Genomic DNA, 27,508 nt, shown 5'->3' with positions numbered 1-27,508 from the left:
CTTTTTTTCCCATTAATTTATTTATTCACTTCATGTCCCAATTGCTGCCCTCCCTCCCAGTCCCTACAACACATAATCTTCCCTCCACCCTCTTCCCACCCTACTTCTCTAGTCGCTATAGAGCTAGATCCATCCTCTCCTACTGAAGTCAGACGAGGCAGCCCAGTTAGGGGAATGGGATCCACAGAGAGGTAACAGCTTTAGGAATAAGGCTCCACTTCAGTTGTTGGGGGGCTCACATGAAGACTGTGCTGCACATCTGTTACATATGTGCAGGGGACCTAGGTCCAGCCTATATATGCTCTTTGGTTGGTGGTTAGTCACTGAGAGCCACAAATGTCCAGATTAGTAGATTCTGTTGATCTTCATGTGGAGTACCTATCTCCTCCAGGTCCCTTGATCTTTCCCGCAACTCTTCTGTAAGACTCCTGGAGCTATGTCCCATGTTTGGCTGTGGGACATCTGTTTCAGTCACCTGCTAGGTGGAGCTTCTCAAAGGACAGCTATTCTAGGCTCATGTCTGCAAGCATAACAGAGTATCATTAATAGTGTCAGGGGTTGATGCTTGCCTATGGGATGAGTCCCAAATTGTGCTAATTATTGGTTGGCCATATCCTCAGTCTCTGCTCCATCCTTGACCCTGGATTTCTTGTAGACAGGTCAAATTTTGGCTCATAAGTTTTATGGATGGGTTGGTGTCCATATCTCTCCATTGGGAATCCTGTCTGGTTATAGAAGTTGGTCACTTCTGGTTCCATATTCCCACTGCTAGGAGTCTCAGCTAAAGTCACCCCCCATAGACTCCTGGGAGCCTTCAACATCCCAGGTCTCTGGCATGTCCTAGAAATGCCCCCAAATGCCTCACATCATTCATTCTCCTGGCCCTATGGTCCTCTCTCCTCTCTTTCCCCACACTTGATCCTGAACCCCCCAATACCCACCTGAATACCTCAGGAACTAAGATCAACAATTAATAAATGGGACTTCATGAAACTGAAAAGCTTCTGTAAGGCAAAGGATACTGTCAATAGGAAAAAAGGACTGCCTACAGCCACAGATTGGGAAAAGATCTTCACTAACCTTACATCCTACAGAGGGCTAATTCCAAAATATAAAAAAGAATTCAAGAAGTTATATACCAACAAACCAAATAACCCAATTTAAAAATAAGATAGAGCCAAACAGAGAATTCTCAGCAGAGGAATCTCCAATGGAAGAGAAGCATTTAAAGAAATGTTCAAAGTCCTTAGTCTCAGGGAAATGAAATCAAAACGAACCTGAGATTCCATGGCACACCAATCAGAATGGCTAAGATAAAAAAATCTCCGGTGACAGAAGATGCTGGCAAGGATGTAGAGCAAAGGGAACACTCCTTCATTGCTGGTGGGAATGCAAACTTGTCCAGACACTCTGGAAATCAATCTGGTGGTTTCTCACAAAACTGGGAAAAGTTCTACCTGAAGACCTAGCTATACCATTGCTGGGCATATACCCAGAAGATGTTCCACAATACCACAAGGACACATGATCTACTAGGTTCATAGCCAAAAACTGGAAACAACAGATGCCCCTTAACCAAAGAATAGTTAGAGAAAATGTGGTTCATTTACACCATGGAATCCTACTGAGCTATTAAAAACAAAGGCATAATGAATTTTGCAGGCAAATGGATAGAACTTGAGAATATCACCCTGAGTGAGGTAACCCAGATCCAAAAGAATATGCATGATATGTATTCACTTATAAGTGGGTATTAGCCAAAATGTACAAGATACCCATGATACATTCCACAGACCCAAAGAACCTAAACAAGAAAGAAGTCCCAAGTGAGGAAGCTTGAATATCACTTAGAAGGGGGAATAAAATAGTCACAGGAGGCAAGAGAGAGATAACTGGGTGGAAGATGCCCTTCTTTTTCAAACTTTCATTTTAGTACAAAGAGAGGAATCAGCACAACAAAGGAGCCTCTGCATCAAGGAGAAAAACAGAAGAATTCCTGGAGCCAAGAAAAAGATGTTACCCACCTAAGAAGCAAAAGGAAAAGCCAGAGAAAAGTAGGAAGCAATTCAATGTCAGCCTAAATCCCTGAATTGGAATGGGAAGAATAAACTGAATAACACAAACAACTTTGAAAGCAACAGCAAAACCAATAATTTTAACTGCAGGGAAAAGCCTCAGTTCTGACAAACTTTAAATTTAGTTCAGATATTTTGTCTAAAAGTGACTCCTCCTACACAACAAGCTCGATTTAGAGACGTAATTTCTAATGTCACTCAGAAGACTTTGAGAAGGCAGCAACTAAGAAGAGTTCTATTGTTAAGAAATGCGCAGTGAAGGGGGAGATAGAACCTGTTGAGACCTCCTCCAGTAGATAGACATAGCCCCTGGTTGAGGATAGGGCCACCCACTCACCTCAAAATTTTTAATCTGAAATGTTCCGATCCAAAGGGAGAAGAGGGACAAAAAAATGGAACAGAGACTGAAAGTAAGGCCATCAGGGACTGCCCCACCTGAGGGTCCATCATGTCTGCAGATACCAAACCCAACACTTGCCATGGTCAAGAGGCACTTGTTGACAGGAACTTAGTGTGGTGGTTCCTTGAAAGGTCCAGCAAGCAACTGATCAATGCAGATGTGGATGCTTGGAGCCAGTCATCAGACTAAACTCAGAGAACCTGATGGGGGAGCTGGTGGAAGGACTGAAAGAGCAGAGGGGCATTGCAACCCCATTGGAAGAACAACATAGGCTGGCCTGACCACCCAGTTCTCCAAGAGTATAGACCACCAACCAAGGGGTGTACCAGGAGGGATCTATGGCTCCAGATACATATGTAGCAGAGGATGGCCTGACCTGACAGCAATGGAAGGGGAGGCCTTTGGACCTGGGGAGGCTTGATACCCCAGTTATAGGGGGATGCTGGAGTGTTGGTATAGAAGAGTGTGGGTGAGTGGGTGAGTACCCTCATACAGGCAAAGGGGATGGGGGAAGGAGGATGTGGGATAGGGGTTGGTGGAGGGGTAACCAGGAGTGGGATATCATGGGATAGGATGTAGGTGGAGGGGATAGCCAAGAAGTGGGATATCATTTGAGATATAAATGAATGGAATGATTAATAATAAATAAACAAACAATAATGTTTGAGCAGGAGGAGGAGGAAGAGGAAAACTTGAATTGATCTCAGGATCAGAAAACCCAGACTAAGAACGGCTGTGCATGTCTAGAATTTCACATACTCCTGAGGCTGAGGAAGAAAGAAGGCAAGTTAAAGATTGACCTGTCTTAAAGCAAAGAAGACTAAGGGTATTAGGTCAGTGGCAATGATCACTGTCTAGCATGTTTTAGACTTTGGGTTCAATCCCCAGTGCCAGAAAAGAAAATATACAATCATAGCCCAACAACCCCATGGCCACCCTATCACATTAACTGGGTGAAGATAGCCTCATGAGACAGTTGTAGTTTTGAAATATATTAGAACTAATTTTCCCCACATGGTCTTGGACATGTAGTAAAACATCATTGAACACTCTTAAAATGACTACAAATATTAATTATAATTCCTCATTTTATTCCTTTCATCTGATTGCAATTTTTCTATGAATTAACAAATAGGTTTGGGAGTATGGGGTGATTTTATTCTCTAATTTACAGATGCTAAATTGTTTCCTGAAGCCATGCTTGATTTAAGGAAAGACTGCTAGTCATGCAGTCAGCCAATTACCTTGTACTAGCACTGACCATTACAAGATTCATTGGTGCCTTTCAGAAACTATATAATAATCACAGCTGTTTTCAACCAAAGCACAACTCAGGATCCTGGAAACGTGATTGGTTTTGTTTCCTTTCTATTGCCGTGAGGAGAAAATATGGCCAAGGTAACTTATTCTTCAATATTCTAAAGACTACCCCCCCCTCCATACTCTAAAGCCAGAACTTTGTGGCTTATGATGCTAAGTTCAGCAGTCTGCTTGAGGTGGAATCTGCCCTGCTTCTTGAATTATATTTGCATAAGCTTTGGTTTGTTGATGCTTTCTTTTGTTGAATAAATTTTTATTTGCTTTAGAAGCAGACTTCTTGAACATTTTTTTTTTTTTACAAGTTGGAAACTGCTGGGCAGGATCTAGCTCTAAGAACTCCATTCTTTTTTTTTTCCCCCAATCAGGTTTATCTTAAATGTCAAACCTCCTGAAGCACAACACTTAGCTCCAACAATAATTTTTATGACGCTGTTTTTCTCCCCTGATTGTCTCTGTCTCTCTGTCTCTCTGTCTCCCTGCCTCTGTCTCTGTCTCTGTCTCTGTCTCTGTCTGTCTCTATCTCTCTCTATCTCTCTGTCTCTGTCTCTGTCTCTGTCTCTGTCTCTCTCTCTCTCTCTGGTCCTACTTATTCTTTTTTCATTGTAAATCTGTGATCACTAATAACCACATGATAGTCAATACCAGACTGTTAGTTATTTATTTATTTATTTATTTATTTATTTATTTATTTATTGTTTTTTTGAGACAGGGTTTCTCTGTATAGCCCTGGCTGTCCTGGATGGAACTCACTTTGTAGACCAGGCTGGTCTCGAACTCAGAAATCTGCCTGCCTCTGCCTCCCGAATACTAGACTGTTTTGAATTTGTCTTTGCCAAAAAAATTAATCCAAAATTCTTCAATTTATCTTTGTACAGATTCTTAGGATGGGGGCACAGGAGGTGAGAGGACAAGACCACATTCTTTGTCAAAATATCACAATAGTCTCTAGCCTAGTTGTGAATATCATTCCTCCTCTGAAAGCTCTCAAGATGGGCCTCCACAATTCACATTGCTCTTAGCACTACTACCTCTGCAGCACCTATGCAGATGGCCTATTAAGTCCCCCTTAGAGAGTTCAACAACTTTTAAAGTCCAAAGTTCTAAAGTTTCCCATACTTCTCCAAAGGCAGTTCCTTTCTGTTGCGGCCTGCCCGCAGTCCACAACACGAACGGTTCAACTGAGAATGGCAGTTCGAACTGAAAAGAGAGGAATCTAGACGGAGCGGAAGAAAGAATGGAGCCAAGACAACAAACGTTCTGATCAAGGCTCAATTTTACTATTTTCAGACACTCAGTTATAAAGGAAGGGGGAGGGAACCCAACTTCCCGCCAAGTAACTCAGGGTCCAGTAGCAGGACGAACACGTGTGTGCCTCCAGGCAGCAAAGGCAGGTTCCAGCAGTAGGCGTGGCAGGACGAATGAGCAGGTAGCTCCACCCTTGAGCAAGCAGGTTCCAGGCTGGGGGAAGGGAGGCCACACCTTTCACAGTAGAACACCAGTCCCGTTAACAACTTATCTTTTTTTTTTCCCCTATTGCTGTGAAGAGACACTGTGATCATGGCAACTTCTAATAAAACTAAACAAACCAACCAAACAAAACATTTATTGAGGCCCATGGCTCCAGAATGTAGTGAGTCCAAGACCATTATGGTGAGGAGAAAAGGGACTCTGCCATCTTAGGCATAGCAGCTATGACTCTGTCAGTCTTTGCCTTTCTTCTCCACTTCCTGTGCCTTGCTAAAAACCATTAGATTGCATTTCTGAGCTAGCCACCCAAGATCTATTTCCTTACTTGGCTACTTCCTCCTCCTAAGGCTGACTGCAAAGGTCCAGCTATCAGAGTATTAAAGTTCAGTAATTAAAATCCCTCTTTGCCTCACCTAATTAACATACCGAATTGAAATTAAATACCTCATTCTGACACAGGGTCCTTTATAAACCACCATTTTTCCTAAGGGCCACGACTCCCTTCCCTTTATCCAGAGGCAGTTTTTTGTCTTTCTTTGACAGTTGAGCCAAATGACTGATAATTTTGTTTATCTTCTCAGAGAAGCAGCTTACAATATGTTAATTCTTCATGTTATCTTTTGTTTGTATTTCATTAACTTCTCAGAACTTTATAAATTTCAATAAAATTCTTAGAATTTTATTATTTCTTGCTGTTGTCTGCTTTTAGATTTGGTTTGTTCTTGTTTATACAAATATTTGAGTTACATCATTAAGTCACTTGCTTACACCTCCTGGTCCCATTTTACTGGAGTAATTTTTAAAATGTACAAATAATTTATTATATATTTATGCTTTGCTTTTTGAATATTTATGCATGCATACAATGAACTTTTCATTTATTTATTTACTTACTTTACATCCTGATCACAGCTTCCCTTCCCTCCTCTCCTCAGTCCCTTCCTGTCACCTCACCTACCCCCATTATTCCCTCCCTTTCTCCCCAGAGAAGGGGAGGCCTTGAATGTATAGCAACCTGCCTTGTCATATCAAGATGCAGTATGGCTAAGTGCATCTTCTCCTATTGAGGCCAGACAAGGCAGTCCAACTAGGGAAAAGGGACCCAAAGGCAGGCAACAGAGTCAGAGACATTCCCTGTTCCAGCTGTTAGGAGACAAAGCACACTTATTAGATATGTGTAGGGGACCTAGGTCTGTCCCATGCATGCTCTTGGTTGGTGGCTAAATCTCTTTGCTCCCCTAAGGACCCAGGTTAGTTCTATATGATTCCTTGTAGTATTCTTAACCTCTCTGACTCCATCAATTCTTTGTCCCCCTCTTCTGCAAGATTGCCCAAGATCCAGCAAGTGTTTGGATATGGGTCTCTGCATTTGTTTCCATCAATTGCTGAGTGAAGCCTCTCAGGGAACAGTTATGCTAGGCTCCTGTCTTTCAAGTATAGCAGAATATAGTTAACAGTGTCAGGAGTTGGCTCTCTCTCATGGCGTGGTCCTCAAGTTGGGTCAGTCATTGGTTGGCCATTACCTCAATCTCTGCTTCATCTTTATCCCTGTGCATCTTGTAGGAAGGAAATATTTGAGGTTGAAGGTTTTGTGGGTTGGTTAGTGTTCCCATCCCTCTACTGGAAGTTTTATCTGGATACAGGAGGTAGCCATTTCATGTTCCATACCCCCTATAGCTGGCAATCTTAGTTATGGCCACCCTAGATTTCTGGGAGTTTTTATTGTCCTAGCATTCTGGCTACTCTCAGAGCTACTCTCACCCTCAATTTCAGCTCTCTCTCTCACTTCTCATACCCTTAGTCTTCCCCACTCTTGATCTTTCCTGTTCCCCTCTCTTCATCCTCTCCCAGATAGTTCCTCCCCTCCATCTACCCCCAATGGTGATTTTATTTCCTCTTCTGAGATTTAGTTCCCCTTCTTTCTCCAAGTGAGATTCAACCATCCTCCCTTGGGTCCTCTTTGTTATTTAGCTTTTTTGAGTCTGAGGATTGTAGCATGGTTATCCTGTACATTATAGCTAATATCCATTTATAAATGAGTACATCTCATGTGTGTCTTTCTGGGTCTGGGTTACCTTACTCAGGATGATATTTTCTAGTTCCATCCATTTACCTGCAAATTTTATGATGTCATTATTTTCAATAGCTGTGTTACATTATATAAATGTACCACATTTCCTTCATCCATTCTTTGGTTGAATGACATCTAGGTTGTTTCTAGTTTCTAGCTATTACAAATAAATCTGCTATGAACATAGTTGGGCAAGAGTCCCTGTGGTATGGTGGAGCATCCTTTGGGTATATGCCTAGGAGTGGTATAGCTGGACCTTGAGATGAAACTATTCCTGATTTTCTGAGAAAATGCCAAATTGATTTCCAAAGTAGTTGTACAAGTTTGCACTCCCATCAGCAGTGGAGGAGTGTTCCCCTTGTCCAACATCCTTGCCAGCATGTGCTGTCACTTGAGTATTTGGTCTTAGCCATTCTGATGTGTGTAAGGTCATTTTGATTTGCATTTCTCTGATGACTAATGATGGTGAAGAGTTCTTTAAGTATTTCTGAGCCATTAGAGATTCCTCTGTTGAGAATTCTCTCTTTAGCTCTGTACTTCATCTTTTAATTGGGTTATTTTGTTTGTTGGTTCTTTGTATATTTTGGATATTAGTTCTCTGTCAGATTTAGGATTAGTGAAGATCTTTTTCTATTCTGTAGGTTGCTGTTTTGTTCTATTATGTTACCCTTTAGGCTTAGATTTTTCAAAACCTACTTTAATAAGGGTTCTCAAATGCTTTAATCCCCACCTCTTCTTGCCCAATGTCTAAAGGTAGGGGGGGATGGTAAATAGGACAAGGGGATGTGGACCTGTTTAGAAGTAGTTCTTTGGAGCAATTCCAATCTCTATTTGTCAGAAAACCAGCAATCCAGTTAAGTAATATCAGGATACCAACAGTCCAGACCAAATATGTCACCAAATCAACAATAGCAGCACAGTCCAGCAGAAGACACCAGATCTCCAATGAATCAGCAAGAGTCAGAAGGAGAGAGCAGGACCAGCCAGAATGCCAGGAGTTCTCTTCTGTGACTCTTTAAATGAAGCAAAAATCAGCAAAGAATCAAGATCTATGAAGATATGCACAGCTAGCTATGCAAGTGCCCTGTCACTGTCCAATGAGTCCTACTTATACTCTTTCAAAATATCACATGTTCTCTCACAGGTCTTGCTTCCACAAAACATCACATCAGTCTGCTTTAGCAAAACATCAAGTGAATCTGCATCAAATGAGACAACCAGAAATATTCACTTCAGTGTCCTTTGCCTTACAGAAACTTTTCAGTTTCATATAAGCTTTTCAGTTTCATGGGGTCCCATTTATTAATCGTTGATCTTAGTGCCTGTGGCTGTTTGGTGTTCTGTTCAGGAAGTTGTCTCCTGTCTCAATGAGTTAAAGGTTATTCCCTACTGTCTCCTCTATCAGATTTAGTGTATCTAGTTTTATGTTGAGATCTTTGACTCCACTTGGACTTGAGTATTGTGCAGGGTGATGAATATGGATCTATTTGCATTCTTTTATATGCAGACACTCAGCTAGACCAGGAACAATCTACAGGTTCAATATCATTCCCATCAAAATTCCAACACAATTCTTTACAGACCTTGGAATAATAATACTAAAATTAATAGGGAAAACAAAACAAACAAACAAACAAAAGTCAGAATAGCTAAAACAATAGTATAAAAGAACTTCTAGAGATATCACCATCCCTGATTTCAAGCCATACTACAGAGCAATAGTAATGTAAGAAACTGCATGGTATTGGCATAAAAGAAGATAATTTGATAAATGGAACTGAATCAAAGACCCAGAAATAAGTTCACACACCTATAGGTACCTGAATTTTGACAAAGAAATTAAAACCATACACTGGAAAAAGATAACATCTTGATTACATGTATCCATTCTTTTACTCTAAAGTAATGTCTATCTTTAAGTCTATAGTATATTTTTGATAGACAACAAATATATGGGTTCCGTTTTTTTGGTCAACTTAGTCAGCCTGTTTCTTCTAATTAGAAAGTTGATGCCATTTATATTGAAAGTTATTATTGAGATGTATATATTAATTGTGGTCATTATATTATTGATTTATGGTAATGTTTATATTCTCAGTGATATTTTGTGTATTTCTTTCTATGGTCTCTCTGCTATACCCATTACTTCTTTCAGCCTGAAATGCTGCTTCCTACATTTTCTTTAAATTTAGTTTGTTTGATATAAATGTTTAGGCTGCTTATGTCATGGAAAACTTTTCTTTCTCCTTCAATTATTAAAAATAGTGTTGCTGGATATATTATTCTATTCTGACCATCATAGTCGTTTAGGACCAGGAATGCATCTTTCCAGGCTTTTTTATCTTTCAAAGTTTCCATTTAGAATTTACCTGTTACTCTCACAGGTTTTCCTATATATGTGATTTGTGTTTTTTTTTTATCTTGTAGCTTTTGATATACTTTTTTTTTTTTTACTTTGTATTTGTAGTATTTTAACTATGATATGCCATGGGGGGGTTCTTATCTGGACCTGTTTATCTGGTGTTCTATATGTTTCTTATATCTGCATGGATGTGTCTTTCCTTGACTTGTGGATGTTTTCTTCTTTGATCTTGTTGAAGACTTGATAGAAGCCATTGCCTTGGGAATTTTTTCCCTATTTCAATAATCCATATGGTTGGGGTTTGTTGTTGTTGTTGTTGTTGATTGGTTGATTTGTTTATTTGTTTTGTGGTATCCCAAATTTACAGGGAAGGTATGTTTCTTCCTAACATGCTTTTAACTTCATAGTCTTTGCTTATTTGGTCTAGAATCAGTACTTAGTCTACAAGTCCTGATATTCTATCTTCTGCTTGAATTTTTTCTACTCATAATATATTTTTTTAAGTTTTCTAGTTGAGCTATTGAGCTTTCACTTCCATATTCATTTCAGCTTGAGTCCTCTTTAATGTTTCTATCTCCTTATTGAATTCTGTCCTCAAGTTCTGGATTTTTGGTATTCACATTTGTTTTTTACTTGTGTTTTCTTGGGCATCACTCAGACATTTATTTTCTTTAAACTATCTTCCTTGATTTCATTGACCTATTCATTTTGTCTTCCTTAAACTCCTTGAATTCTTTGAAGTTTATGATTATTTTTTTGTACTCTGTGCCCTGAGGTTCATCTGAGAAATTCTCATTGGCAAACATTTCTATAAAACTGGTTGATTTTGAAGAGAAGATACTTCTTGATATTTCATACGGTTGGTATTTCAAAGATAAGATCTGGGCATATGCACTTCTTTTCTTACTTCTAAGTCTGATGTGAACAGAATAGGTTAGGGTAGAAAGAATGTGTATGGGCAGGTTGGGTGTACAGAGTGGAAATGTGTTGGGAAGAATAAAGTCAAGTAGACAGAGAGGACTAGACTGGTGTACAGGTGTGCTTCCTATTCCAAGCCTGAAAGGTAAGAATAGATCTTTCTGGGTAGATGAGTAGGATTAGGTATAGGAGGGGCTTATGGTTTGGGAAATATGTAAGGAAGATCTCAGCAGAAGCCTAGAGATCCCTTTTGGCACCATAAGGGGAGGCCAGATTAGGTTGAGACATTTAAGACAAGGGCTATTTGGGGCTGTTTAAAGAGAAATTCCAGATGGGAAGATCAGGGAGACTTACAAGGGATGGGGAGGTAAGGGATATTTGCCAGGCTAGACCCTGAAGTTTGATTTGGTTATGTGAATTAATAATTATACTCCACTTCTAATGAAAACCTATTATCAGGTCTATTTTATGATTGAGTTGTTTTAGAATATTATAATGGTAAATAAGAATCATTTTATCATCTGTAAATAAGAATAATTTTTCTAATACTTTTCTTATTGATATCCATTTTATTTCATCCTGTCCACTAATATTTTCTTAGTTCTTTGAGAACTTAGAATGTGTTTGGTCATAATTACCTCCTTCCCTTAATCTTTCCAGATCCACAACCCTCTTCCTGACCTATCCAATTCTATATTCCTTTTTTAACCCATCCAGTCCAATATTAGCTACCCAAGTGTTCTTGGATATGTAACCTTGCACTAGGGCATGGCCTAAACTCTTGGAGAAAACTTAATCTCCTTCTCTCAGTAGCTAACAATAGTTCATTGGCTAGGGCTAGAAATTCATGCCTTACTCTTCATCTATGTGTTGATATGATCTGATTTGGGCTTGCCTAAGTGGTATTCAATATAAGTAGACTAGAAGACATAATCCACATAATCATCTCATTACATGTATAAAAGGCCTTTGACAAAATTCAGTATCCATTCATGATAAAAGTCCTGGAGAAACTAGGGATATTATAGACCTATTTCAACATAATAATGGCAATATATAAAAAGGCCACAATCAGCATTATCCTAAACAAAAAAATGACACAAAACACTTCCATTAAAATCAAGAATATGACATAGGTGTCCAGTCTATCTCATCCTACTCAACATAGTAATTGATGTCTTAGATAGAGCAGTAAGGAGAGTGAAGGAGATACAAATAGGAAATGAAGAAGTCAATGTATATTTATTTATAGATGATGTATTTCTATACAAAAAAGACTCCACCAGAAAACTCTTATAGCTGATTAGTACATTTACCAAAGTATCAAGATACAAAAATGACACAGAAAAATCAGTAGCTTTCCTATACACAAATGGCAATGCTAAGAAAAATATTAAAAGAAATATATAATCTACCATTGCCTCAAAAAAAGATAAAACAGTTTAAAGTAAATTAATCAAGGAAGTGAAAGACTTTTCCAAAATAACTATAAAGCATATTGGAAAGAAATTAAAGATGATACTAGTAAATGAGGAAATCAAAAGATTGACAGGATTAGTATTGTAAAAGATTGATAGGATTAGTATTGCAAAATTGGCTATCCTAACAAAAGCAACCTCCAAATAAGGCATAATCCCAATAAAATGTCAACACAGAAATCTCATAAAAACACAAAACCAGAAGCCAAAATATGTATTCAAAGGACCTGTAAGGTACCTAAACACTGCCCTGACAAACATTATGAGAAAAAAACAAAAAACAAAAATCAAACAAACAAACAAACAAAAAAAACCAACCCCAAGAATTCAACTGAGTTCATTTTCTGTTTACCATTTATACTATATGAAAAAAAACTATTTTCAATAATAGAAAAAAATAAATTTAAAAATTCTAACCTAGTTCTTCACAGCAATTAAAATTACAGCCTTCGGTTTAATATGGAAATACAAATGACCAAGGATAACCAAGATAATCCTGAAAAAACGTTGCTGGAGGTTTAAGCATCACAGATTCCAAGTTATATTACAAAACTACAGCAATAAAAGTAACATGATATTCCATAAAAGCAGCCTCATTGATTAATGAAGTAGAATTAAGTACCTGTATATAAACCCTACACTCCTACATCCACCAGATTTTTGAGGAAGATACAAACAATATCTATTGTAAAGATGATAGCATCTTGAGTAAATGGTGCTGGTCAAACTGGATAGCTACATATACAAGAATAAAACTAGATCCTCATCTCTCCCCCCGAACAAAACTCAACTTAAAATGGGTTAAAAACCTTTACATAAGATCTTATATTGTGACATGACTTTTACAGAGGAAAAATTAGGGAATAAGCTTGAACTTATAAACACAATAAAAGACTTTCTGAACAGGACCCTAGTAGCATAGGCATAAAGACCAACAATTGACAAATGGAACCACATGAAACTAAAAAGCTTCTTTACAGCAAAGAACACAATCAATTGAATAGAGGCAAACTGCAGAATGGGAAAAAAGTCTTTATGAACTATACATCTAACAGAGAGTTAATATATAGAATATACTGTTGTAGATGAGGGAAAGAGGGGAAGATTTGAAAACATGATTATTCAATTCCCTTTTAGAAAACAATTATGCCCTCACTCTTCTAGATCTCAAGCAAGCAGCAGAGTGTTCAGAAAAGACTTAATATTGAAAATAAAACAACTCTCTCAGTATAAATCCACAGAGAAAAATACACCACAAATCCACATACTGTATTTATGGAACTCTGTTATTCTCATGGTATCACTTTCTTAATAACCCAGGTTCATTGGAAGACTTAGGTTCTAAGTATAGGGAATATAAATTCCCCATTCAAGAATAGGTTCCTCCCAAACATGTCTCCTCAGAATACATAATTTTAGAAAAACAATACATATATAAACTCTTTCCATCAAAGGAAATAATTAATTCCTGAGAGAGAAAGAACAATGTCCCTGAACCTTTCTGGAACCTTTGTGACTATCTGTGCAGAGTAAGGTGGAAATATTTTGTTGTCATTTGAGAAAATTGATCATGGGTGAGGTGACTCATATAAAAGCAAATACTTCATGCAGACTTTGTTCTCCTACTTAATAGAACCAGAACAACATACAAGAATCAGTCCTTTATAGTGTTAAAAGTAAACCCATTTTGATTCAAAATCTATTTTTGTGAAAATGTTTTAAAGACTAGGCTAGATGGAGACATTTTTACTTTTAGGAATACTTTATTTTGTGTTATATAGCTTTACATTTTATAACGGATTTACAAAAATAGCATGCTAATGTGCATAATTTCTTAATAATTATTTACTTAATATTGAATTGTCTGGATAGTTTCTTTCTCAACTGTGTCACTTGTCTAATAATGAAACTTACTGATTCCAAAAGGAATTGATTTCAGATGGTGTTTGTTCCCAATAAACCTAAGCAGAATTAGGATCAACCTCTAACTCCTAAAATGACTAAGGTAAGTGTTTCAACTGTGTTGATCTTATTAAACATTTCCATTTTCTATATGATAAGTGCTAAGTTTCAATGCCTTAGCTAAAGTAATAGCACCTTACATTTTCACTCAATTTTTTAAACATTGTTCATTAAATATGATTGATCTAGTTTGGCAAATGAAAATTTGAAGTTTAGCAAGACTAAGTAATTTATAGAATGAAGCTTGTTTTTGCTATGAAGTACTTCCCTATTAATCAAGATTAATCATGGTAAGTAATAAAATATTTAAATACACTTCCTACTCATGAAAGGTATAAATATGAATATTTATATACATACTAAGTTTTAAGAACACAGACAGCTCCTCATAGGTCTGCCTGCTATAGTTGAGTTTCTGTGTCTTCTGTGAAAGAGGCTTTAGAGATGGTTCTTCTTGAATCTTTCACAAGGCTGTCTCTCTACCTCCTACCAATGATGCTTCCCATCTATTTCCAATATACATTTATTAAATGAAAATTCCATATGTGTCCAGAGCACTGTGGTGTGTGTTTTCATATATGTTAATATATCTTTCATATGCATTAATTTTTCTAACAATTTATAAAATCATGTTACTATTTTTACTTTGTAAAGTAGAAAGCAGGATGCAAGGTGCCAAGAATTATGACCTAGTAGGAACCAAGATTATAAGCAAATATACTTACAATTCTAAATCTAATATACTTGAGTCTGTGACAAAAGTATTAAATATCTCACCAAAGAATCGGGAAACAACTTGAGAACAGAAGAAATAGAATTTCAGAGAGACCAATATAAAAGAGCCTCTAATGAATAATATGTTTTTAAAATGGGAATTCAAAGATGTCATCATTAGCATTCATGCGTATGTGTACATGCATGGTAATAAAATTTCTCCATGAAAGTTCTTGCTATATTCATGGGAGGGTACTTGCTCAAGATTATTTGCTCATTATTATATAGAGCCTAAGTTTAGGATTTAGAGGAAAAATGCTTAACAAGTATAATCTGACCTAACTAAGCTATGACTTTTATTAGTTGTTACTTTTAGACATAATACTTATTTTCTTTATATGTTTAATACAAAATTATATTAGTATCTATTTGAGTTAAATAGCAAATATTTGTAAAGTATTTAAAACACTGCTATTCAAAAAGATTGAATTTTTGTTATATATTCAAAAGATTGAATTTTTCTTATAGCTTTTCATTTCTAAAATTCATATTATGATTATTATTGTGTTGGTGTTGTAATTAGTCTTGGAAATCATTGCCTCATCAGTAAACTGGATAAAATTCAATCAAGCATATGGATTGTTATCCGTGATGAATGAAACCATAAAGTCAAACATTTACTACTATGCCTTGCAGAGTATTCACTGAAAGGTAGGTGGTTTTAACAATTATTTAAGTTCATGGGATTAGACAATAAATGGACATAATTGTTTCACATTCTCATCACCATTGCCTACTTACCTCTTATGTCAGATGTTATAAATACCCTATCCACCAGAGTTCTCTTCTCTGGTTTCCTCATCATCCAAGAGAAGACTACTCAAACATTCCCACTTTCATCTTCATCCACCTACTTCTCAACTACCTGACCCTGTTTTCCAGTACTCTAGAATAAAGAATATTGAAAGGTGTTTTTAAATGCCAAAGTTAGGTATTCAGAGAAAAGGGAAAGAGTTCAGAAAAGATAAATATGATACAAATGTACTATTTAAAAATTCAAAAAACTAATAAAAATTATTTTTATTAGGAGAGGGACAAAGAACAGATTCCATAGCTTTGCCTTTGTGGACCTTAAACTTCTCTTCAGTATCTTTTTGCAAGCTTAACTGGTTCTGTATACCCAATCAACTATTTCAAATTAAACTCTTAGCCATCCCAAATGACGTCCTGCCTTGTGCTTTAACAGAAGGTCTAAAACACAACTTGAGTAGTCTACATGATCTAGGAACATTTACTTCCCTTCAAGAAAAATCCTTAAATAAAATCCCATACCTCAAATGGAATTGAAACAATCGTTTGTTTGCTTGTTTGTTGTTGTTGTTTTTTACTTGACCATGTATACAATAATTTTTTTTCAGGTAATATAATTGAGTAACACACAAACTACATGGAAATTAGGAACAACGTGACAGAGTTTGTTCTCTTGGGGCTCACCAGAAACCCAAGCATGCAGAAAATCGTATTTGCTGTATTTGTCATCATCTACATCATCTCCATGGTAGGCAATGTGCTCATTGTGGTCACTATCACTGCCAGTCCATCATTGGGTTCACCTATGTACTTTTTCTTAGCTTATCTCTCTTTCATTGATGCCTGTTATTCCTCTGTCAACACTCCTAAATTGATCATAGACTCACTCCATGAAAAAAAGACAATACTATTCAATGGATGTATGACCCAGGTCTTTGGGGAACATTTCTTTGGAGGTGCTGAGGGCATCCTGCTTACTGTGATGGCATATGACCGCTATGTTGCAATCTGCAAGCCTTTACACTACACAACCATCATGAGCAGAAGGGTATGTGGCCTGCTGGTAGGAGTGGTATGGGTTGGAGGTTTTCTTCATGCAACCATACAGATTCTGTTTATTTTTAGATTACCTTTCTGTGGCCCAAATGTCATAGATCACTTTATGTGTGATCTGAACCCTTTGCTTAACCTTGCATGCACTGATACCCACATTCTGGGGCTCTTTGTTGCTGCCAATAGTGGTTTTATTTGTCTGTTAAACTTCCTCCTTCTGTTGATCTCCTATGTGGTCATTCTACGTTCATTAAGAAACCACAGTGCAGAGGGGAGGCGCAAAGCCCTCTCCACTTGTGTCTCTCATATAACAGTTGTTGTCTTGTTTTTTGTGCCCTGCATTTTTGTGTACATGAGACCTTCAGCCACTTTGTCTATTGATAAAGCAGTTGCTGTCTTCTACACTATGATAACTCCCTTGTTAAATCCTTTAATCTACACCTTGAGAAATGCTCAGATGAAAGATGCCATTAAGAAATTGTGTAGATGGAAAGATGATGTTATTTCTGTCAACAAATAAATGTTTCTAAAATTCAACATTTGAGACAAGTATCAAAAAGAGAATCATCAAAATGACATTGTATTTGAAGCCAGCAAGAATGTTACTCAGGACTTCTACCAAATTCTATCAGATTAGAAATTAGCTTCACAGGCTTCAGTCAATATGTGTTGATGGTCTTTTCTAAATAATAATAAAATATAGTAGTTTTGTAGAATAATCTCTACATTTGTTTTGTTTCCATTTTACAGGTGAGGTGCAAGACCATAGTCATGACCCATTAAACAAAGCATGACTGATTATCCAGGCTCTATTCTTAGTTGTGATGATACTCTATCACATAATGATAATAAGCAGGTCAGAGAAATAAACTACTAATTATTTTTAGTAATATATTAGGAATATATATATGTTTGTGTTTGTGTGTGTGTATATATATGTATATATGTATATATATGTATATATGTGTATATATAATATATATATACAAATACATATTTCACTACTGTTTCTGCCCTTTTATAAATCATATTTGATGGCTGTTAATCACCTTAATCATTGCTATATCTAGTATAGGGCTATAACATCAATGGTAAATTTAATGTATAATTACTAGATATGAAATTTATCATCACATCTTTTAAAAGTTCCTTATAAACTTTGGAAACATTTCCTATTGTTTCTATCACCTATATTATATTGATCCTCCATTAATATGATGGTGGCTCAACAACAAAGAACACTGGCTATCTGGTAGAAATTTCTGTTTATTAGTTATGCAATTTTGTTCTATAAAGTGCTTGCTAGAAAAAAACCAACAACTTCTAGAAAGTAGCATGATGTCTAATATATAATAAATAGGTAATAATTGATGGAAATATTATGGAAGACAAATGAATTCTACATTTAGAGGCAAAATAATCTAAGTTAAGGAATTCTTTCTTACCTTTTATGATTAAAGCATAGGGAGAATTCTAGTTAGACTACTTGGGAAATGACAGCTTTGTTAGAGTGAAAACTAAGAAAGAAACTAAAATAGATTCTTGGCAAATGGGAAAATTATTTACCTTGAAATTCTCTTGGTTGTCAGTAAAATATCATGAAACTATAATTGTGAGATATTTGGGTTATAATTTTTGACTTATCAATCTGATTTTTGGCAAAGTCTATTATGAAAATATTTTTTAAAATGGTGCTTTCTTTATATAAAAATCTATATCCGAATAAAAAAATTATTCATTATCTTTGTCCCTCATTCATTTAGCAACAATTTTTGAGCATAAGGGATGTATCAAGTACAGAGACTTTTGCAAAGTGTATGTTTCAACACTAGTAATAGCCTAATAATGAATTCCTAGTATGTAGCAAGTTGGAGTTGTTTGCTTGTTTTTATCGTAGTTTGTTTTTGGGTTTGCTTTTTGTTTTTTGTTCTGTTTTGTTGTCTTGTTTTCACTCCTTCTTTATTTAGCTTTTGACCACTTGGCTATGGTGTGTCTTGATATATTTGTTTGAAGTAATGCTACTATTAAGTGCTCACTTGAGCTTCCTGGATCTTGATTTCTATCTTTTTATAAGGTTTCCTGAAAGAAAAAAAAAAAAAAGGTACACGGGGAATGGACCATGAACCATATAGACTATGTATGACAATATAAAAACTAGCATCATATTCAAGAGTAAAATGTTGTTTTTCCTGTAAGTCAGGAGCAAAGTGAGGATACTCACTTTCTCCATTTCTCTTCAACATTAAGAAAGAAACCAATCTGGCAAAAAAGGAAATAAAATAATCTAAATTAGAATGAGAGAAATTAAGTTGCCTGTTGTTGATGATCCTGCAAATTGAAATCCCTAAATATCCCACAAAAAAGCAAAAGAATTTATAACTAATAAATTGAATATGATTTCAGGTTACGAAATCATCAGATCAAGAATTTCTACACTAAATATAAATGTTAAAAAATAAAAATTTCATTTCATTTATAATAACATAAAAAAATAAATATTTAGGAGTAAATTCAATTGGAAAAATAAAAGCTAGCAATATGTGTATACTGAGAGATATAACACGCTGATGAGTTTTAATGGTGACAACATACAATAATGCAAAGATATTCAATGCTCATGTAAAAGAATTAATATGATGAAAATATCCACAATCCAGAGATTTAATACAATTAATTTTAAAATGCTAATATAATTTTCATATAAATAGAACATAACTTAAAATATGCATAGAACTATAAAAGATCACAGATAGTCAAAGCAATCTTAAGCAAAAATAATGTCTAGAGGTAACTCACTCTAGAATTTCAGCATATCTTACAAAGTAGTAGTAATCAAAAAGGACATGATAACAGCATATACATATACCTATACATATGAATAGGATATGAATGAAATTCCAGAAATAAACTTAAGTGTATCATTTATTGATATTTTACACGTGGAAAATGGAAGTTTCTCCAATAAATGATGGGGGGATAAATATCACATGAAAAAGAATGATAATGAATACTGTTTTACCATGAATAAAAATCAACTCAAAATTGCAGGGGGCACTTAAATGTAAGGTCTTTGAATTGTAGACATGCATTGAGCGACATCTTAGTCTAAGCAGTGACTCATGTATCAAATACAAAATCAGTGACAACAACAAAAAACAAGAAAATAATATATCATTAAATTAACAACAAAAATCCTCCTTCATAAATGAAAGAAAAAAATCAGTGGAATAAACAAGTCAATATATATAATGGGAAAAACAGTTGCAACAGTATATATGGCAAGAACCAATATCTAGTATATATGAAACATTCAAACAGTCCTCTATTTTTAAGCAGGCAAAGGAATTGTATTTACATATATTATATATTTCAAAATGACCAAGTTTATGTGGGGGGATCTCCCATAGTCAAAGGAATGGAAAACACAATAACAAAGGGTTATCACATCATATCTGTTAGATAGCTGTCATCAAAGACAAAAGATAGTGAATATTTGTAAAGATATGATAGTAAAAGTACTTTTCAAAAATTTATGAGGCTAGTAATTAGTAGAAGCATAGAAAACAGTGAGATTACTTGCAAAAATAAAATATAAAATAATCATGGGGTTTCAGATTACATGTTCAAATGCACATGAAAACATTGTTTCAAATACTATCTATTTCCAAATTTTATTACACCAGTATTCATTATATTTAAGAGTATGATCAATCAACTGTTTAAAATAAATGAATAAATGCTGTGTGATAGTGTGTTTGTGTGCATCCAATGTAATACTGTTCAACATTAAAGGGTAGAGGAAATCCTGTCATTTTTGTGTGTCATATATCTGTATGTGTGCATTGTGTGTGTGTGTGTGTATCAATATACGGAAGAAATATAAAGATGGTTTTTTTTTACATCATTGGTTTTTCATGTATCTACAAATCTTCTTTCCATGAACTCATGTTTTATTTTTATGATATTCAAAGTAAGTTACAGATGGAACACATTCTCTTTTATATGTCAGTGGCTCTTTTTATTTGTTTAACTTGTAACCATATTTTTTTCACCTATGATGCCTATTTAATTCTTTTTGTGTGTGTGCACTTTTCTTGAAAATATATTCTCCTCTCATACAATACATCCCAACCACATTTTCCCCTCCCTCCTTCCCTCCTAATTCCCCCCACCTCTCCTCTCCCTGAGATCCAATTCCTCTTTAAGTCCTCTTCAGAAAAGAGCAAGTCTCCAAGAGAAGACAGCAAGGCAGCACATAACAAGATACAATAATACAGTGGTCCTCAAGCTTCCTAATGCTGCAACCCTTTAGTGCACTCAAAACAATTATTTTTGTTGCTGTAATTTACTACTATTATGAATAATAATGTAAATATCTGATATGTAGGATTTATTTTCATTTTTACAAATTGAACATAATCAAAGCATAGCGATTAATTACAAAATATGTAATTATGTTGTGAAACAGTTATTTTTATTAGAAAAAATGCAATTTTGTAGTGACGCATAGAATAACCTGGGTAACAGTCTTAATATAATGAAAATAAACTACATTGTCACATTTTACAACAGCATTATAGGTTAAAGGGCAACATCAGTGAGAAGGATGAGATCTTTTCTGTCTCACCAGATCAGAAATTCTCAGGGCAGTCTTTACAAAAGCAAAATCAAGAACATCTTCCACAAATCTATTTCTGTATTAAACTTGATAGCCAACAAACTGGAAAACACTGTTTCACAAAGATATGCTATTGGAAATGAAGGCACAAGACAGTCTCAGACAGGACAGGGTATGGTGACCAACACTTGATCGAGAATTTAACTGGCATTATAGAAACTCATATCTCGTTGAAGTGCTGTTAATAAGCTCAATGAACTTCTCTTGTGCTGTCACAGGAACTTTGACTGTGAATAGGTTAAAATATAATGAAATTTAGTCTGCAAGTATGTGCAAATGTTCTTTCACAGACATTGTCATTATAGTTCTTTTGTCTGGTTCAATGTTAGCAGATAAGGTAGAAAACATGTAAATTTTATTTTCAAACTTTTGTTTTCTTCAAAGCTGAAGTTTCATTCAGAACGATTCAATCTCCTCAGACAAATAGAGGCATGTTGCATTTGGTCCTTGCCACAGTGATAAATTTAACTCATTCAAGATGACAAAGATGTCAACCCAGTATTTTCTGCAACTCACTTTCATCACTGAAAAAAATGCTTCAAACTGCAGTCTTGCTTTCTGATTAAAAATATTGTGAGTTCATCAAGAAGCCCAAAAATACATTTTAAAACTTTTCCCCTTGACAACCATCTCATTTTGCTATGAAATAGAAGAACTTTATCTGGTTCATCCAACTGCTTGACAGTTTTTAAAACAGTAGACTGTTTAAAGTGCTTGCCTTCACAAAACTGAAGGAACTTATGACACTTTTCATTCTTTCTTGTAAACTTTGTGGCAGCATCTCCATTGCTAATATTTGTTGATAAATCAAATAGTGAGTTTCAATGACTTTTGGTGACTAGTTCAAATGATGAAATTCAGATCAATATCCTAGCACAGCTGGACCACCATCTGTGCAAACACCACAAACCTTTCCCCAAGAGACTGTATGTTCTTTCAGAAATGAACCATCTGTGTCAAATATGTCACATGTAGTAGCTGCAGTCTCAGGAGGTTTGCAAAACAGAGACTCATCTTTAAAGTCACCATCATTAAAGTAATTCATGTAAACCAGTAACTATAAACATATTGCAACATCTGCATATCCATTGATCTGAATATTAAATATTAGAAGTGGGGGTGATTTAATTTCCTGGATTACTTGATCAAGAATATCAGCATACATATGATATATTCTGCAGACAATCACTAGATAAGGAAATTGTAATCGATTGTGTAACAAATTCATCTCTTATCATAACTCGAACAATGTTTTTGGCCCCTGGCAACAGCAAAACATCAGCAATGGTATGACAGGCTCATATATGTTAGCCATTCTGACAGTGTATGATGGAATCTCAAAGTAGTTTTGATATGCATTTTCCTGATGGTTAATTATATTGAACATTTTCTTTAAGTTTTTTCTCAACTATTTGAATATTCTTTATTGAGAATTCTATGTTTAGATTTATACCCCATTTTTAATTATATATTTTTTTCAAAATAGTACTTTTATTGATTATTTGGGAATTTTATCTTGAATGAATTTCACCTATCACACTCCCTTCAGTCCTTCCATGTGTGCCCTGCCCTTGTGACCTCCCACCCAAGAAAATAAAATAAAAGTGAGTAATAAACAAAGTCCAACTTGTGTTGTTTATACACTCACTGAAGCCTGGTCAAACACCCAGTAGCCCTCCCACTAAGGAAATTAAGCCAGAAGTCATCAATTATGGAGACTGATACTTCAGCATCCCTATCACAATTTTTATGAGTTCTCTTTGATGACTTCCTGTTTAGGCTGTTACTGTTGGCAAGGTTGGGATGAGTGTAGGAGTTGTCATCTGCAGTCATTAATAACAAAGCCAATGTAGCTTCGTTGCTCTTTACTGTCAGATGGATCTCAGATTATGGGCTTCCTTATGGTTTCTAGTGACAGCACAGACTATGAACAAGAACCCCATTACAGTAGGACCATGGTCCCAAACAAGTCCCTTGGAGGCAGCCTAGCCCACAGACATCAATATGGTTTCAAGCTGCAGCACAGACCATGGACATCCACATAGTCCTTGGTGGTAACATGGGTCATGGATATCAACACAGATCCCAGATGTAGTCTGGCCTAGTCATGCCTAGTCATGGCCCTTGGCAGCAACACAGATCCAGTTCCATGGCCTCAGGGGACAGTTCTGGACACACATGAATATAGCTCCAGGAAGCAACATGCCCAGCAGATATCAACATGGTCTCAGGATACAGCATAGATCACAGATGTTCTTACTGCCTTCACATCTACACAGACCTTGGCTGTTGTAGGACCACTGACCCACACATAGCCCTCAGAGGTATCACAGACCATGGTAGTCTTTTGAGACGGTCTACTCCAGAAAGTGAACTGTTCCTTAATTCAGTGGCAAGTGTTTGTGTCTGCGTGTGTCTAAGTTCCAGGCTTCTGCACTCTATCACCACAACTACACTGGACAACCTGGCCCACTGTAAACTGCAGGCCTCTCTCACATCTGTCACCAAATCACAGCTCTAGTTTCTCCTCTCACAATGCACAGGTGCTCCACTTTTTCATCTTTTTCACCTCTCCATCACTCATTTGTTCATCTTAGTGGCATGGCCCACTGCTCATCCCACTATCATCTCCCCACCCTCTACCCTCACCCCTACCCACTGGAGGAAGCAGGTGAGGGTGACCTTCAACTGATCTGGTCTTCTCCTCATTTTTTTGTTCTTTTTTTTTAAATATCTAGTTTCTTGAGTTCTTAATATATTTTGGACATTAAACTTTTTTCAGACATAGAGTTTGTAAACTTTTCCCATTCTGTAGGCTCTCCCTTTTGTGTGATGTCTTTTGCCTTTAGAAGATTTTCAGTTTTTTAAGATCCCTGATATAAATTGTTTATCTTAGTTCCCACACTATTGGTGTTCTGTTTAGAAAATTGCCTTCTAGACAACTGCATCAAGGCTATTCTCCACTATTTCTTCTATCATGTTCAGGGTGTCTTGGAGGTCTTTGATATACTTGGACTTAAGTTTTGTGCAAGGTGATAAATATGGATCTATTTACATTCTTCTACATTCACACATCCCATTAGACCAGCACTATTTGTAAAAGATTCTTTCTTTTATTCCATTGTACATTTATGCCTTCTTTATAAAAGTCAGGTGTCAGTATTTGTGTGAAATTATGTCTGGGTCTTCAATTGTATTCCATTTATTAATGACTGTCTGTTTGTATGCCAATGCCATGCAGTTTTGAAGTCCTGTACCTCTTTAGTATAACTTGAAATAAGAGATAGTTAATAGCTCCACCAGTTCTTTTACTAGTCGGGATTATTTTAGCTATCCTGATTTCCAAGTGAAATTGAGAAATGTTCTTTCAAGTCAGTAAGGAGTTGTGTTGAAATTTTGATTAATATTGCATTGACTCTGTAGGTTGCTTTTAATAGGATGGTCATTTTTACTATGTTAATCTAATGAATCCATGAGTATTGGAGACCTTTTACTCTTCTGATATCTTCTTCAACTTATTTCTTCAAATCTTTGAATTTTCTATCATACAAGACTTTCTCTTTTTTTAAATATTTTAATAGGTATTTTCCTCAATTACATTTCCAATGCTATCCCAAAAGTCCCCCATACGCCCCCCCACTTCCCTACCCACCCATTCCCACTTTATGGCCCTGGGGTTCCCCTGTACTGGGGCATATAAAGTTTGCATGTACAATGGGCCTCTCTTTCCAGTGATGGCCGATTAGGCCATCTTTTGATACATATGCAGCTAGAGTCAAGAGCTCCTGGGTACTGGTTAGTTCATAATGTTGTTCCACCTATAGGGCTGCAGATCTCTTTAGCTCCTTGGATACTTTCTCTAGCTCCTCCATTGGGGGCCCTATGATCCATTCAATAGCTGACTGTGAGCATCCACTTATGTGTTTGCTAGGCCCCAGCATAGTCTCACAAGAGACAGCTATATCAGGGTCCTTTCAGCAAACACTTGCTAGTGTATGCAATGGTGTCATAGTTTGGAGGCTGATTATGGGATGGATCCCTGGATATGGCAGTCTCTAGATGGTCCATCCTTTTGTCTCAGCTCCAAACTTTGTCTCTGTAGCTCTTTCCATGGGTGTTTTGTTCCCAATTGTAAGAAGGGGCAAAGTGTCCACACTTTGGTCTTTGTTCTTCTTTAGTTTCACGTGTTTTGCAAATTGTATCTTATATCTCGCTATACTAAGTTTCTGGGCTAATATCCACTTATCAGTGAGTACATATCATTTGAGTTCTTTTGTGATTGGGTTACCTCACTCAGGATGATGCCCTCCAGGTCCAACCATTTGCCTAGGAATTTCATAAATTCATTCTTTTTAATAGCTGAGTAGTACTCCATTGTGTAAATGTACCACATTTTCTGTATCCATTCCTCTGTTGAGGGGCATCTGGGTTCTTTCCAGCTTCTGGCTATTATAAATAAGGCTGCTATGAACATAGTGGAGCATGTGTCCTTCTTACCAGTTGGAATATCTTCTGGATATATGCCCAGAAGAGGTATTGTGGGATCCTCCAGTAGTACTATGTCCCCATACAAGACTTTCACTTGCTTAGTTAGAGTTACTCCAAGATATTTAATATTGTCTAAGTGAAGGGTGTTATTTCTCATAATTTTTCCTCAGACCATTTGTCATTTATATATAGAAAGGCTTCCAATTTTTATTTAGTTAATCTTGTATCCAGTTACTTTGCTGAAAGTGTTTATCAGCTATAAGAGTTTCCTTGTGACTTTTAGGATCACTGATGTATACTTTCATCTCTGTAAATAAGGATCCTTTGACTTTTCCTTTTCACTTTGCATCCCTGTGATCTCTTTTCCTCGTCCTATTGCTCTGGCTAAAATTTCAAGGACTATATTGAATAAATATGGAAAGAATAAAAAAAAACCTTGTTCTTTTCCTGATTTTAGTGATGTTACCTTTGTTGTTGGCCATTGTCTTGCTATGGATTGTTTATATTATGTTTAGGTAAACCATTTCTATCCCTAATATTTCCAGGACTTTTATCAATAAGGGGAGTTTAATATTGTCAAAAGCCTTCTGCATGATAAACCACCCCTGCATAGATGGGATGAAAATACTCTATCAAGGTGGATTATCTTTTTGATGTGTTCTTAGACTCTGTTTGCAAGAATTTTGAGTATTTTTCCACCTATGTTCATAAGAAAAAGTAGTTTGTAATTTTCTTTCTTTGTTGAATCATTTTGTGGTTTGGGTATCAGGGTAACTGTGGCCTCATAAAATGAATCTGGCAATGTTCCTTCTGTTTCTTGAAAAAGTATCCTTTATTCACCTGATGTAATTGTCATCTTGGAGGCTTACTGATGAATAAACTCACCCTTTATAATTCTTTCTGAACTCTGGCAGGCTGGTTCAACTCAGATGTTGTGGCTCAAACTCCTCTTCAAGATGACTAATTCAATCTGCCTTCTCTCAGCTTCTCAGTGAATTGCTCTAGCAATTTGTCTAATCTTCTCCTGAAACCTGCTTTGAACTAAACTGACTGAATTCAATTGAACTGGCTGACTAAATTGAACTCAACAACCAAACTTGCTAATAAACTCAACTCCATTGCAGTGCACTTACTTCACTGACTCCCATCTTGAATGACCAAACTGAATGATTCCTGAGAGTTAGATATATCTAATCTCTGACTCATTCTGTCAAATCTTTCTCAGATTCATCACTTTGTCTCAATTAGATGTCACTGTTTGGTATTAAAGGTGTGTACTAAAGGATTCCAGTCAGAGGGACTAAAGGTATATATTAAGGGCATGTCTGCATTCCAGCCAGATTACAGACCTAGAATGTCTTTGGATATGATAAGACCATCCATGTTTTTGTGTTAAAATTCTTCTACACTTTCTGCTTTGTGAACCAATTTGAGGAATATTGGTGTTAACTCTTCTTTGAAAATCTGGTAGAATTATGCATTGAAATAATTTGACTTAATTTTGGTTTGAACTCAATTTTAGATATTAAAATGGATGCACCAGCTTGCTTTTTATATCCAGCTGCTTGGAATATCATTTTCTAATCCATTACCCTGAGATAATGTTTATCTTTGGTGTTGAGGTGTGTTTCTTTTATGTGACAAAACCATGATTCCAGTTTTTTAATCCATTGTGTTAATCTGCATCTTTTTATTTGGAGTTGAGGCCATTG

At 36.1% G+C, this 27,508-nt stretch overlaps 1 protein-coding gene across 2 annotated transcripts; it reads left to right on the top strand.

Annotated features, from left to right (window-relative positions):
* Positions 1 to 11,835: 11,835 nt before the first annotated feature.
* On the top strand, positions 11,836 to 17,150 carry LOC110310597 (olfactory receptor 4C46-like). Of its 2 annotated transcripts, none has more exons than XM_021183667.1 (2): positions 11,836 to 11,849; positions 16,226 to 17,150. In XM_021183667.1, exons 1-2 carry the CDS (start codon positions 11,836 to 11,838, stop codon positions 17,148 to 17,150), a joined length of 939 nt encoding a protein of 312 aa, XP_021039326.1. The 2 variants fall into 2 exon arrangements, with proteins under 2 accessions (XP_021039326.1, XP_021039333.1); XM_021183674.1 differs by lacking the exon at positions 11,836 to 11,849 and adding an exon at positions 15,083 to 15,093.
* Positions 17,151 to 27,508: the final 10,358 nt, after the last annotated feature.

The sequence above is a fragment of the Mus caroli genome, unplaced genomic scaffold, assembly GCF_978045245.1.
Source record: "Mus caroli unplaced genomic scaffold, Mus_caroli_1 scaffold_2, whole genome shotgun sequence".
Classification (NCBI taxonomy): Eukaryota; Metazoa; Chordata; class Mammalia; order Rodentia; family Muridae; genus Mus; species Mus caroli.
The sequence above is the reverse complement of the archived record's forward strand: the minus strand, read 5'-3'. Positions and strand labels throughout refer to the sequence as shown.